Source organism: Narcine bancroftii, chromosome 6 (assembly GCF_036971445.1).
Source record: "Narcine bancroftii isolate sNarBan1 chromosome 6, sNarBan1.hap1, whole genome shotgun sequence".
Taxonomy (NCBI): domain Eukaryota; kingdom Metazoa; phylum Chordata; class Chondrichthyes; order Torpediniformes; family Narcinidae; genus Narcine; species Narcine bancroftii.
In genome coordinates this window covers 23,820,544-23,836,311 of record NC_091474.1, presented here as the reverse complement: position 1 = coordinate 23,836,311, position 15,768 = coordinate 23,820,544, and the positions used below count along the sequence as shown (strand labels likewise).

General features: G+C 42.6%; 1 protein-coding gene across 2 annotated transcripts in view; it reads left to right on the top strand.

Moving 5' to 3' along the window:
* The window catches only part of LOC138735825 (protein CBFA2T1-like), a 221,214-nt gene that overhangs the window by 111,677 nt on the left and 93,769 nt on the right, over positions 1-15,768 (top strand). For both annotated transcript variants that reach the window (XM_069884303.1, XM_069884302.1), the window contains exons 8-10: positions 3,822-4,014; positions 5,812-5,880; positions 14,596-14,786. In XM_069884303.1, coding sequence (XP_069740404.1) covers positions 3,822-4,014; positions 5,812-5,880; positions 14,596-14,786 — 453 coding nt within the window. The remainder of the gene's footprint in view (positions 1-3,821; positions 4,015-5,811; positions 5,881-14,595; positions 14,787-15,768) is intronic.

The window sequence follows — 15,768 nt, the reverse complement described above, 5'->3', positions numbered from 1 at the left end:
TGAGTAGAGGGACCTTGGGGTCCAAATCCATACATCCCTCAAGGTTGCTGCACAAGTTGATAGGATAGTTAAGGTCTATGGGATGCTGGGATTCATTAATAGAGGGATTGAATTCAGAGGTCATTTTGCAACTCTACACATCTCTGGTAAGACCATACTTAGAGTATTGTGTTCAGTTCTGGTCACCACATTATAGGAAGGATGTAGAAGTTGTGGAGAGGGTGCAGAGGAGATTTACCAGGATTGTTGCCTGGTTTGAGAAACAAGTGTTATGAGATAAGGTTAGCAGAGCTGGGACTTTTGTCTTTGGTGGATGAGAGATTAGAGGTCTCAAGTGTATGAAAGGCATAGATAGGGTGGACAGCCAGCACCTGTTTCCCAGGGCAGGATGAGCAAACACCAGAGGACATGAGTACAAAATGAAGGGAAGTTTTTATTTACACACACACACACACACACACACACACACACACAAACATTGGGGGCATTTAAGAGACTCTTAGACAGACATATGGATGGGAAAAAAGAGGTTTATTGGGTAGGGAGGGTTTAGAACTTTTATTTTAAGAAGGAATATATAGGTCAGCACAACATCAAAGGCTGAAGGGGCTGTACCGTGCTGTATTGTTCTAGGTTTATGAAATGCTGACATTTCAGGGTGAGGCAGAGTTTTCAACTGTCCATTTCTCTCCCTGGATTCTGCCTGAACTGTTAAGCTCCTCCAACCGTTTATTTTTGCCCTTTTAAATGCTTTATTTCTTTACATCCTTTTCTCTCCTGTCATTCTCAATATCCTTCTCATTCACAAAGACTTCTGAAACACTGGTCAATGTCCTGAGATGCTCTGCAACCACCCAGGAATTTGCCGAAGCCTCCTACCTTGTGGGAGTGGATGACAGGACTGGCTGGAGTTATAGTCTGAGATGGAACAAAAAAGTCGGGGGCCTGAGTAACTGGGAAGCTGGCTAATTTAATATGCATCTTTAACAGAAGGATGTTCAAGATTATTCTGAATAATCTCATGGTTTCTTTCATTTTCTAATGTTAAATTGAGGATTCATTACTGCAGTGGAAGCCTATTTTATTAATTGAGTTTCTTTCATTTTAAAATATATTTTATTGAGTTTAACATATAAATCCTACATTCAAAGTCTTAATAAAATAAATACAGGTAGTCCTCAACTTACGACCTACACGAGTTACGTCCACCCTCATGTACGGCCGCATTTATTTAAAAAAATTACTGTATATATGCTGAGATTCTTCATTAGAGGTTCATTTGTTGAATTTTTTAAATAATTGCTTTAATGCCTTGTGAAGGCATGTGAAAGCGAGTTATGACCAATCCGAGTTATGACCAATCTTTCGGTTCCAATTACGGTTGTAAGTTGAGAACTACTTGTAACAGATCATATCATGTAGACATGGATAGAAAATAGGTAAAACTACATTAGACAATCCCTTGATTTAAACAAAGGGCAAGTTCTGTCTAATTTAATGATATGATCTATGATAACCATGTTAAACCCATATTTAACAAGTTGATCTAAAAAAACTAAATCTAATGTATCCCCTCCCTCTAATCAAGGTTACCTTGTAGAAAATGATGTGGATCGAATAGTGACCTTCAGACACTAGACAGAGAATCTCCAGAGCATCTAAATTTCTTAAATTTTCCAGTCATGATAGAATTCTATGAATGGGCTCCACATATTTTTAAATTGAAACTTTCTATATTTAATGTTGTATCTAATTTTTTTTCAAGCTTAAATAGGTGAAGAATCATCTTTCCATTTCATTAAAATTGCTTGTCTGGCTATCCATATGATAAAAGCTAAAAGTTTCTCCTGGGTTGCTGACAAAGTATATCCAGTTCGTGAGGAAAACCAAACAAAGCAAATAAAGGGCATGGCTCTATTTTGATCTTAAAAATAATTGATAAAGTTTGGAAAATGTTTTCCCAAAATCTTCCTAAATTCGGGCACTCTCAAAAGATATGAATTGGCAAAGCTTCAAAAATCTTTTGGTTACAACAGTTTTTCTCGAAGGTAACTTTTCCTTTTTTGAATAATTGTCAGTTAAATTTAATCTTCCTCATAAACTTTTTTTAGTTATTTACAAGTTAGGGATTTTGTTCAGTCCAAGCTTTCAGATTTTCTCTCAAATCTCAAATATAAATATTCTTGATTTTTAAAAAACTTACAGTTTATTCATGGTGGATTAATATCGTGTTTTTTTAATGACCTATTGGATTTAAGATCAGCCTCAATGGCTGGGATTAAGAATGATTGGGAATGTGACTTGAATATAATATTTTCTCTCCTCTCAGCTTGATCAATTATTCCTTATTTTGTGCAAGGCTGGGTTTATTAAGGTGGTACACAGAACACACATGTCCAAACTCAAATTATCTCATTTTTATGCAGATGTTGATCCAGAAGTATAAAATTCATAATTTCAATGGCAGATGGAGGTTGTACTGAAAACAAAAGATGCTGTAAATCTCATGCACTGCCAAACAGACCACCTGCAAATTGCAGTAACATCACCTTATATTCCTTCTGGGCACCCTCCAATTGGAGGGCATTAACATCAAGTTCTCTGGTTTCTGTTAGCCTCCCAATTTTTCCTTACCTCCCTCTCTTTTTCATTTTCCTTCAGTCTCCTTTCTCTGCTGAACATTGATATCCAAATCTCTGTGCATGATAGATATTCCTTCATATTTATGTGTCAATCCAGAAACCTTTTAAATGCTACTAGACTATTTGTTTCTAATCTACTCAGTACCCTAGAAGCCGTTCCAGGCAATAATTATTTCAACTAGAAGCCATTCCAGGCAATAATTATTTTAACTCAGGATATTGAATTGCACCTGTTGGACTCCACTGATAGTTTGTCTGCTTTTGGGAGTGGTGTATGTCAAAGTCCATACTGGTTTTCAATGGCTACTAGTCTGGGACTTATCCTCACCACTCTTGGCATTGTTCATGTTTGTTTTATTATCATCTGACTGAACACACACAGCCGGAAGACCTAGTATTTCTCTGGACCATGATGCACACACATAATACATCTTTCACATGCAACATAATAATCTCTTTCTCTCTCTCACTCACACACACACACACACACACACACACACAATATTAAATATGTTCAGGTTTATCAAGTTCAAATTTATTGTCAAAACACACAATGCTGGAGAAACTCAGCAGGTCAAACAGTGTCCTTTATGTAGCAAAGGTTAAAATACATAACCAACCTTTAGGGCTGGAGTCCTTCATCAAGGTCTGGAAAAATGTCGGTAGGTGTCTGAGCAAAAGAGTAAAGGGGAGGAGGTGTGGTTTTACTTCAATTTATCGTCATCCAGTTGTACAAGTACAACCCGATGAAACAGCGTTCTCCAATCTTCAATGCAAAAACTTACAAACATGTAACTAGACATAACACACATACAGACATAGGATATATATGCAGTACATGTAAATATATTAAAATATGTATATATATATATTCTGAATAATTTACTCAATTTCATTTATGAGAGACCCAAGATTACAGAATACTGTTCATTAATCAATCTCACAGCCTACAGGAAGAAGCTATTCCCCAGCTTGATAGTCCTGATTTTCATTCTCCTGAACCTCCTTCCTGATGGTAGCAGGTCAAAGATACTATGAGATGGATGATTGGGATCCTCATTTAACCAATGCTCCCAGTGGACATCATCAACAGAGGGAAGGGAGACCCCAGTGACCTTCTCGGCCATGTTACTGGATCTAGTTGTTGGAGGTTCAGTCACACATTCTCTTTCCTTCCAGCTGCTGAACTGCATCATGGACATGGTGGAGAAAACCCGTCGCTCTCTGGCCGTCCTCTGCCGCTGTCAGGAGGCAGACCGAGAAGAGCTGAACTACTGGATGAGACGTTACAATGACACAGAGGATGTGCGGAAGAGCAGCAGTGCTCAACTGCGACAGCTCAGCCCCGGGAACGTAGACGCCATTCAGTCTGGTGAGCCTTTCACTCTGCGAGCTCTCACAGGCTAGTTTAAAGGGAAGAGCTTTGATCTAAATCAAGAGAGAGAGAGAAAAGAGAGTGAGAGAAAGTTCACTCCGCGAGCTGTCATAGCCTAGTCTAAAGGGAAAGGCTCAGATAAATCAAGAAAGAGAAAAGTGTGCTGTACGTAAATTGGGGGTAGGTTTTGACTTATAGCAAATTGGTGAAAATAAATACTAAGAACAAAGGGTAGCATGGTTAGTGCAACACTGTTACAGCACCAGTGACTTTGGTTTAAATCTGGCGCTGTCTGTAAGGGGTGTGTTCATTCTCCCCCTGTCTGCATGGGTATCCTCCAGGGGCGCTGTTTTCCTCCCACCCTTCAAAACGTACGAGAGTTGTATAGGTGTAAATTGGGTGGCATGGGCTCGTGGGATAAAAGGGCCTGTTACCATGATGTATGCCTAAATTTAAATCTTAAAAAAAGTTAAAGCATTGCACAGCTGCTCCACAGTTCCGGTGACCCCAGTTCAATCCTGGAGTTAAAAGTTTTCTCCATAGGTTGACTCCTGATGCTCGGGTTTTCTCCTACCTCCCGCTGCCCCACAGCTCCGGTGACCCCAGTTCAATCCTGGAGTTAACGTTTTCTCCGTAGGTTGACTCCTGATGCTTGGGTTTTCTCCTACTGTCCCGAAGGTGTGCAGGTTCTGTGTTCATTGGCCCTAGATGGTGGTGTGCGCTTGAATTCTGGGGGTGGTGGTGGAGCAGCAAGTTGATGAGAATGCAGGGAGAATACAACAGGATCACTGTAAATGCGTGGTCATTGGTCAGCATAGATTTGGTGGACCAAAGGGCCTGTTTCTGTGCAGTTTGACTGTGTGGTTTGAGACGTAAAACATGCGGCTGGTTTGTTATTGCCTGACCCTCCCCAGTCAAAATCCACTGCCCTGAGAGAGTGAACTGGTGTGGTTTCTGTGGCTGAACCATGGATCAGGGCTTTACCAGGATTACTCTTTTCCTCTGAACTCTTTAAATCTCTTTGAATTTTTTTTTACACTCATCATGCTGAGGAATTTTAATGCTGGTTGAAGGTTTTTTGGAGGAAGTAGATTTGGTGTTAGGGGGTCCAGTGAGAAGATTCTCTTGTTTTTTAATCATCCCTTCCCCAATCCTCCCCCACCGGTGCCAGGATTCTGCCCGCTCCCCTTCCTCAAGCCACCTGATGTGCCAGGGCTGCAGTCCAAGTCACTCTCAGAATCCACGTCCACTGGCCACCCCTTGGTTGGCGATGTGCCATTTGACAGTGCTGGACAATACATTCATGTTTCACCCCTTGCTGGCCTCCCACCCATGTTCTTCCACTCTCTCCGCCATCCACCCCCCAGGCGTCCCAGGCACATGGAGGCTGACAGCCAGCCGCCATTTTGTGCCTTGCGCCCAGTTAGAGGATTCCACGTAAAATGGCGGCCTTCTGTCTGGGTGATTCATTGTCCTTTGCAGCCAAGTCACTGAGGGTGATTCACCTCTCTTCCCTGTCTTACTCCTCATACAAGCTCATGAGCTGGGGAGGAATTTGTCAGAGACTTGTGTTTACATGTCATAAATCTTTCTGAATTTCAATTATTCAAATGCAGAGCAGCGCAGGTGATTTGAGGAAGGTCCCCTGTTAAATATTCTGATATAATGGTCTGCTGGGTTGTGGCATTCAACTCATTTAACCCTTTATTCAACTAATGGTGTCATAGTCAGCAAAAGGAGCCCCCGGAAGGAAATTTGCCCCCGTTCATTTAAAGTTGATTTGTGTCTCTGCAGAACTTCTTCGGGAGATCACTCACAGACCATCATCTGGGTATGTCCCTGATGACATCTGGAAAAAGGCAGGTAAGCCACAATGGAGATCATTGAGCATCTCTTGGTTCGAGATTAAAGTTGAGCCCGCCTTCACCACTTCAGCTGGCAGCTCGTTCCACTACTGCCCATGAAAAAAATTCCCTATATGCTCCATTTAAACCTCACTTTTCATCCTTAACCTATGACATCCAGTTTTTATCTCACCCAACCTCAGTGGAAAAAGCATTTACTGTATATATATCTATATATATATATATATCCATCATAATTTTGTATTCCTCGATCAAATCTCCCCTCATTCTTCTACACTCCGGGGAATAAAGTCCTAACCTGTCTAATCTTTCCCTGTAACTCAGTTCCTCAAGTCCTGGCAACATCGTAGTGAATCTTCTCTGCACTCTTTCAATCTTACTGATACCTTTCCTGTAGTTAGCTGACCAAAATTACACACCAAAATTATCTTGAAAAGGGACTCAGGCACAAAATGTCAGTAATATATCTTTACCACCTATGGATGCTGCGAGACTGGCCGAGTTCCTCCACCAACTCTGTGTGTGTTTTACTACAATCACAATGTCTGCAGGTTTTTGTGTTTCACCCATATTTATTCATCCATCCTTTTATGTCAATTATCTCTATTTTAATTTTTTTAAAATTTAGTCCTACAGCACGGTAACATGCCCCAAATTTGGCCTCATCAGTGCCTTACATTTCCCTTTGTCGGGTTCCACCAATCAGATTCCTGTCCCTGCCTTGCAGCACCACCTCTCCTGCTCCATCCCCTGGCTCCATCTATCCGTCATCCTTCATCCCTTCTCGGTCCACCCATCACGGCTGACCCCAGCCTCTTCTCTTTCACGCTGCCTTTCTTCCCTCTCATTTCTCAAGGCTTTGACCCAAAATGTCAGCTATTCATTTCCCTCCCCGGAATTCTAGCAGCAAGTTGTTTTAAATATTTAAATTTAGATAAACAGCCCATGCCGCCCAATTTCATCCAAATAACCTACAATCCCAGTATGTTTTGAAGGGTGGAAGGAAGCCGAAGAACGTGGAGGAAACCTATGCAGACATGGGGAGAACGTACAACCTCCTTACCGCCAGCACAGGGTTTGAATCCCAGTCGCTGGCACTGTAATAGCATTGTGCTAAGCATGGTAACAGTGTTGCTTCAGATTTGAGCATATGCAGGCTCTCCATTTGCTTGAGGCCACCTCTGGATATAAAAACTAGGTTTAAAAGAATATTTCGGAAATTTGGATTTCTTTCAAATTAGTGACCTGAGATTAAGGAAGAAAGACCTTCTTTTAAGTGGAAACTGAACGATTTGTCTCATCCCAAGAATGAATATTTAAGAGAGACTACAAATGGTGACCTTGGATATTTATCACTATTATACACAGAACAGTACTGGCCCTTCAGCCCACGATGTTGTGCTGACCTATATAAACTGACTCGACTATCTAATTCTTCCCTACCTCACACCCATAACCCTCTATTTTTCTTGCATCCATGTTCCTGTCCAAGAGTCTTTTGAACGTCCCTATTCTACCAACCTCCACCACCCGATAATACATTCGAGGCACACACTACTCTGTGTTTAAAAAAAAACCCTGATGTCTCCTCTAAACTTTTTTCCCCTCACCTTGGACAGATGTCCTCTTGTTTTTCCTACTCTTGCCCCAAGCAAAAGGTGCTGACTGTTCACCCTATCGATGCCTCTCATAATCTTGTGGACCTACCTCTATTAAGTCACCTCCCATCCTTCTTTTTTCCAAAGAGAATAGTTCTAGCTCTGTTAACATTGCCTCATAAGACACATTCTCTAAAGCAGGCAACATCCTGCTAAATCTCCTCTGCACCCTCTCCATAGCTTCCACGCCCTTCTTGCAAGGAAGCAACCAGAACTGAACACAACATTCCAAGTATGGACCAACCAGTTTTTTTGGTTAACTGGTCAAAAGAGCATTGAAAACAATAACTTATTGGTGGTTCAGAGCCTTGATTCATCCTGATGGTGAGTGAAAATTATATATAAATGCAGTAGTTCGAAAGTTCAATGATCAGACTTTGGGTTGAAGACTTGACTGGTGCTGTTATTCCAATTTGCATTTAGCCTCACTCTGGCAGTGGTGAAGACAGGAATGACAAATAGGTGTGGGAATGTGAAGGGAAGTTGAAATGGAATGCAACCAGGAATATAGATACAGCTTCCCTCAAAGTGATGCATTTTCTTTAAGGAATTTTCTTTAGTAGGCAGGACGATTAGCATAGAGGTTAGTGCAACGCTGCTACAGCACCAGCGATCAGGACCAGAGTTCGAATTCCACCCTGTCGGTAAGGAGTTTGTACATTCTCCCTGTGTCTGTGCAGGATTTCTCCAGCAGCTCCAGTTTCTTCCTACCGTTCAAAATGTACTGGGGTTGTAGGACAATTGGGTGTAATTGAGTGGCATAGGCTCATGGACTGAAAGGGCCTGTTACCATGCTGTATGTCTAAATTTTAAAAATTTACATTTAAAATATTTCAAAAGAATTGAGTAAGAGGACCAAAGGGATTAGGTATACAGATAAAGAGGTCACTATATGATCAAATCCCTGGTGCACTCTTCCAAAGAGAGAGATAAATTAATAAAAAGTTATAAAGTCTTGGGTAAAACACAGCTGTTTTTCTTCGTAGTCATTTTGTCACATATAATAAAAGGATGTGGAAGCCCTCAAGATAATTTTGTAAAGATCTTTATCAGAACTGGGTGGTTTTCTTTTCTAGGAACAGGCTTGAACTCTTTTCTCCAGAAAAGTAAAAACTGGGCGAATACCTGACAAGTGCTCGACAACCATTTTCACTAATAGGAGAGGCTGCAATATAATATAATCCCCGGTAAATCCCTCTGAATCTCTGTGGGACATTTGAGTTGGATGAGGTGGGGGAGCTCTCAGCAGGTGGTTTGCACAACTAATGGTTCAGTTCAAAAAGCACGCTCACAACAGGCAATCACTTCCCATCTACTGCAGACATCCATGTGAGGCACTGCCTCAAAAAGGCAGCCAACATCATCAAGGACCTGGTCACAATTTCTTCTCGCTGATCAGTTTATTTCCAAAAACTAACAGGCTCTTTAACCTTCCGTTACTACCCCTAATGCTGATCATAAGCTACTCTGGGACCACCATAAGATCTGTCTGTACTATTGAAATATTTTTTCCCCCTGAACTAATGCAACTGTGAACATTCGTTGATGCATGATTCACCCAGTGGGCACCCATTTCAGTTCCCCACCCCATTCCCTTGATGACATGCCTGTCCATGGTATGATGCACTGCCAGACTGAGACCACCCTTAAATTGGAGGAACAACGCCTCATATTCCATCTGGGTGCCCTCTAATAAATGGCATTAACATCAACTTTCCTTTAGAAACCCCCCCCCCATGTCTCCTTTCCTTCAGCTCTGCCTGTCTCACGCTTGCACTCTCTCCCTCTCCCCTCTGTCTCTTCCCTTTTCCCTCGGTCTCCTTTCACAGAGCCAAAATCATTCTCACCATTCCTCTCTCCTGCTCTCTTATCCTATCTAATTAACACCATTTGTCTGTAGGTGTGGACTCCTCTCCCTCCCATTCTTCCCCCTTTCTTTCCCCAGCCTTTAATCCAGATGCTTGTCTTTTTTTAAAAATTCATATCTTGAAAAGGGACTCAGGCTCAAAATGTCAGTAATATATCTTTACCACCTATGGATGCTGCGAGATTGGCCGAGTTCCTCCACCAACTCTGTGTGTGTTTTTTTACTACAATCACAATGTCTGCAGGTTTTTGTGTTTCACCCATATTTATTCATCCATCCTTTTATGTCAATTATCTCTATTTTAATTTTTTTTAAATTTAATCCTACAGCATGGTAACAGGCCCTTTTGCCCCATGAGCCCAAGCTCCCCAATTACACCCAATTGACTGACAATCCTCATACATTTGGAAGGGAGGGAGGAAATCCATGCAGACACAGGGAGAATGTACAAACTCCTTATAGACAATGCTGGATTCAAACCTGGGTCGCTGGTGCTGTAATAGCGTTGAGCTAACCACTAGGCTATACCTTGCTGTCCCATTTCTTTCTCTTTCATGGCATATTGTGGTAGCTTCATTCATACCATTATAGATGGTGTATCTGACATACTGTAGAAACTAAGAATTTTGGAGCGTCTGTACATTGTACTTATGTACAGTGCATCTATGATCATAAAATCTCATCATCATCGAAAATACCTCATTTAGCAAGCAGAGGAAACTTGAGGGAGAAACTACAGCATCTTCTCCCAATCCCAACAGGATGGTTTCAACAGAAGTTCAGGGAATTGAAGATAGTTACACACAAATTCTCTGTTTTGATCAAAACACGTGCTTCAAGGTTGACTGGGAGTGGAGCGAATCCATCGCACTCACTATGGAACTTGCAAGTTTGCAACTTATATCCAACAAGGATTTCAGTAGAAACTTCTGTAACCAGAGAATGGTTAAAATGGGGAACATTGACATTAAGAGTTGTGAAGGTAAATACATAGATGCAATTAAAGGAAGTGGTTAAGTGCACAAGGAAGTAGGAAATGGAACGTTTTGCAGATCAGTTGGAATCAGAGGTTAGGTGGAGATTTGTATGGGGCTCAAAACACACCACATCTCCCTGCACTTCCAAAGTATGGAGTAAAAACACAGGAATGTTAGAGGAACTCAGCTGGCCTTGCAACGTCCACAGGAGGTAAAGACACATTACCGACATTTTGGGCCTGAGCCCTTCTTCAATGTAGAAGCAAAAAACGGAGGCGTCTGAATTAAAGTCTAAGGAGAGAGAGGGCGGAGTATGGCGTTCTAAAGCCACTGTGCGCGCGGATCTCATTCAATGTGAAAGCCAATTGTGATTTTCTGGCAATAAGGATTTGCATTTATATTTTTATATATTCAGTGTTGGATGTGGGTGACCATCAATTCCCATCCCTAATGTTCTCCTCCAGAAGGTGTCGTGAACCACCTTCCTGAACTACAGCAGCATGTTGTGACGTTTCATTCTGGTTTACGATCAATAATCAAAAAGCTAAAAAGCTCTGACTGAAAAACTCAGGCCAGTTCACTCACAACATGCTCCCTTAAACAGTAATGTGATGATGACTGGCTCATTTTTAATCTTAGTTAAAACACAAGAAATGCTGGAGGAACTCAACCAGTCTCGCGCCATGCATAGGAGGTAAAGATATATTACTGACATTTTGGGCCTGAACTCTTCCTCAAGTATTAGCAAAAAGCCCCCAGCCTTTTTATTCAGACACCTGTCTTCTTTTTGCTCATACCTTAAAGAAGGGCTCAGGTCCGAAATGTATGTCATATATCTTTATTTCCTATGGATGCTGCAAGACTTGCTAACTCCTTCAGTATTTCTATGTGATTTTACTACAATCAGAGTCTCTGCAGACTTTTGTGTTTCACCTAATTTTTAATCCTGTCAATAATTCCCATGTTATTCCCAAATAATGCCATGGAATCTTTTTACATCACCCGATAGAGTTTGTCTCAAATCTGGCAGCGTAGCAAGCTGCTTATGAGCTTAAGTCTCTGTGGAGGGTCTTAACCCACAGCATTCAGAGGCAAGAGTGTTACCACAGAGCTGCGGTGTGCAAGATGTCACCTAGTTCTCTGAGGAGAGGGAGGGAGGTCAGAGGTGGTGAAGATGGTGGAGGGGAGATTTGTGAAATGGAAGGTGCTTTGCACAGGAAAGGGTGCAGAGAAGAGAGCGGAAAGTCAGTGAAGGAGCAAAATGCAGCCAGTGAGGAAAGCAGCCGGTGATGATGAGGCGAGTTTGCAGTTTGATATTTCCTCTGACGGTTGGGCAGATTGACAGCTGGAGCCGAGAGATTTGGCATTCTCGTACAAGGCAGCATTCTATTCTGCAGGGGAGGGGGACGGTGGCGGAGTGGAAAAGAGCAGAGGGTGGAAGGAAGAAAACTGCCGCGTGATCTCACCTGCAGAAAATGCACCATCTGCCAAGCCGGAGCAGAAGTGGCGCCAATTCTGCCCTGGCACCTTCTGGGCTCTTGGTTCTGTGAGAGTTTGTTTGTGCCGTTGCCATCTGCAGCTGGTGGGTAACCGTATTGCACTGGTGTCTCAGATAAATGGCAGCTGCCAGGTATTTATTTATTGTCAGGTTCCCCCGGACAGGATATGGGAACGTGGTGCTTTGGATGCTGCACAGGCATCCGGATGCCTAACCCCAATGGCGTGCATTCAGGTCGGATCACAGCACTAGGTCATCGAGTTTAAAAATTCTATCATATATTAAAACCAAAAAAAAACAAACCACTGATGCTGGAAGCCTGAACTCTGCCTGGGTGGCAGAGAGGAGGCTCACTGAATAGAGTGGCTTCCTCACAGCGCCAGAGACCCAGGTGTTAATCCCCCAACCTGGGTACTGCCAGTGTGCACTCTCTCCCTGTGAGTCCTGTGGGTTTCCTCTGGGTGCTCCAGTTTCATCCCATATCACAAAAATGGCCAACCGGGTTGGTTATACGACAATAAACTCTCATCGTCCACAAAAAAAAATACTTCATTTAAAGAGCAGAGGAATCTTAAGAGATTGGACATGGTAAATTCCTCCCCCCCCCCCCCCTTAGTGTGTTGGTTAGTGGTAGAATCTGGGGGAAGGAGGTGGGTTGATGGGAATGTGGGGAGAGTAAAATTGGTTTGGTAAAGGGTTAGAATAGGTGGTCAGCATGGATGGGCCGAAGAGCCCACATCTCAAAAGCAGAAGATGCTGGAAAAACAGCAGGTGGCAGTTTTTAATACATGTTTTCCAGCATTTTTTGTTATTATTTCATAAATTTAAAAAAAACTTTTCAACAAGAGTAACCATTACTAGTTTGTTGATGAAAACACTATCTAATTAACTCACACAGAAATCCTACTTAGCTTATCAAGTATGTACCAGCTCAATACAAAAGATTTCCAACTGATCCCATTTCCCCCCCCCCCAACACCACAGCCCTTTCTCATCTCCCCACTTTGAACAATACAATTGATTTGAGAGTTTATTGTCATATACATGAGTGCAATGTACAGATGCGCCAAAATTCTTACTTGCTGCAGCCACGCAAGAGTGTAAGATGCACCATATCAAAGATAAAAATTACATCACCACAATGTACCCTGAGATTGAAAAAGAAATAATGAACCTAAAAGGATAGATAAATAAATATTTGCAGTTAGCGCAGAAAAACTCTTGATGTTGCAAATTGTGCTGCCGATCTTTGGTGGTCCCAGAGCAGTTTATGGTTAGGGCGATATCCAGAGGTTGAAGAGTCTGATAGCTTTAGGGAAAAAGAACTCACTGTTAATGAATCCAGAGGCTTCTATACCTTCTGCCCAAAGGTTGTGACCAGGGTAATGTTGGCTGTCTTCTTGAGGCAGCGTCTCACATAGATATCTTCAATTCAGTCGAGTGAAGCACGAAAGTCTGCAGATGCTGTGATTGTAGTAAAAACGAAGAAATGGTGGAGGAGCTCAGCAGGTCTCGCAGTGTCCCAAGGAAGTAAATATATATAACCGATATTCTGGGCCTGAACCCTTATTCAAGATATGAGTAAAAAGCGGACAGGCTTTTAAAAAAATTAAACTTCATCCACAGTGCCTGCAGACTTTTGTGTTTTACACCTGAAATAAAAGGCTGGGGAGAAGGAAAGAAACATTAGATTTATACAGAGTCTTTACCCTCTTTGATCCTGCAAGACTTGCTGAGGTCCTCCAGCATTTTGATGATTTGACTTTAAATCAGTTGAATTTGCCTCCATTACCCCACTCCACCCATGGGAATACCATCTGGAATAAGATGGTAAACTTTCCACCACATCTCTGAGGAAATTTGCCAGGGTTTCTGATGTCATACCAAACCTTCGCACACTCCTGAGGAAGTAGAGACGCTGATGTGGTTTCTTCATGATGCCATTGGTGTGTTGGGTCCAGGAAAGATCCTCCGAGATAGTGACTCCCAAGAACTTAAATTAGCTCACCCTCTTCACCTCTGATCTCCCAATGATCACTAGATTATATTCCTCTGGTTTTCCTTTACTGACGTCAACAATCAGCTCCTTAGTTTTGGTGACATTGAGTGCAAGGTTGTTGTTGGTGCACCATTCAGCCAAGTTTTCAATCTTGGCTGGCATGGACAAGTTGGGCTGAATGGTGTGCTTCTGTGCTACATAATGTTGTATTAAAAAATAGAGCCTCTTTCTCTCATCCAGATAAATAAGGTTCTGCATTTTTGGGATCAATTGAGAAATGTGTTCTGAATCATCTGTAAAAATGTTAAACCTTAGGTCAGTACAGTTTGCACAATGCGGTTACAGCGCCTGCAACCTGGGATCAAATCCGGTGCTGTTTGTATGGAGTTTGTACACTCTTCCATGTCTGCATGGGTTTCCTCCAAGTGCTGCGATTTTCCCCCCCCCACTGTTCATAATATATGGGTTTTGTGGGTTAGTTTGGGTGTAATTGGGCAGCATGGGATCGTGGGCCAGAAGTGCCCGTTACCGTGCTATATGTCTAAATTTAAACATTTTTGCTAAAGAAATGGACAGTATAAATCTTCCTATTTAATGTACATTTGAATGGAACCTTCCCCTCCTGTTTGTGGAATCACTCCCGCCCATTACTGCTGGGATCAAAATTCTTCTTTATCTTCAGTCCTATTGTTTCTGTCTCTCCTGGCTGTACAGAGGAAGCCGTCAACGAGGTCAAACGCCAGGCTGTGTCGCAGCTGCAGAAAGCAGTGACTGAGGCGGAACAGAAGGCCTATGAAATGATCACAGCAGAGAGGGCCAAGATGGAGCAGAAGATTGCAGATGCTAAGCGGCAAGCGGCCGAAGATGCCTTCACGGTCATCAATGAGCAGGAGGACACCAGCGAGGTAAGAGGTCCATTTCTCTCCATTGCTGGACCACTCGCTCTCAGCACTGACAGCACCCCAAGGCCTGGGTCAAACGGGGTCTCCAGCACTATGAGGCAACGGCTTTACTTAACTGCCCACTTTGCTGGCCCTCTCTGCTACAACCAAGGATAATATTGGCTTTGGTGATGTTGCCAAGGAATAAGTATTGATCAGGACGCTGGTGTTTGAAATAATGCTGCCAGGTCACTCTGGGGGAGAGTAGAGGCGCAGTAGAGAGCTAGTAGAGCTACAACTTCACAAAACCAGAGTCGCAGGTTCAATCCTAGGCTTGGAAGCTCTCATTACTGGATTAACATCCAGATGATCTGAGTCCAGATCCTATTGCGGCATTGGGCCACAGGGGGTAAAATATCAATTCGTAAATTCAAAATGAAAATAAGAAGAAAACTGCAGATGCCAGAAATCTGCACTTTGCCTGGCAGCAGAGAGGGTCCCAGCGAGTGGAGAGGCTGCCTCACAGCACCAGAAACCCAAGTCGGGTCCATACATTCTTCCTGTGGTCACTGGGTTTACCCTGAATCTCCAGTTTCTGCCCACGTCCCAGGGTTGTGCGGGTCAGTGGGTTAATTGGGCACAGCAAACTACCCCAATGGTCTGGGTGTGTGGCAGACTGGGGAGTGGGGTTGCATGTGTGGAATATAAAATGGGATTGAGGTAGGATGGTGTGTAATGTTGTCACAGACTCCGTGGGAGGGAGGATCTGTTTTCATGCCACATCGCTCTTGGATTCTAAGGCAGAAAATGCCAGGAATCTCCCACCTACTGAGTTTTTCCAGCATTTGTTTTTATTTCATAAATTAAAAAGCTATGTTCAGTAAGAGCAAACCTAAAATTACTGCTTGCTAAGAAACAGTACATAAAAGTTCTGGAGGAGCGCAGCAGGTCATACAACATCCATGGAAAGCAATAAGCAGTGGACATTTTTGTCTTCAGATGAGGG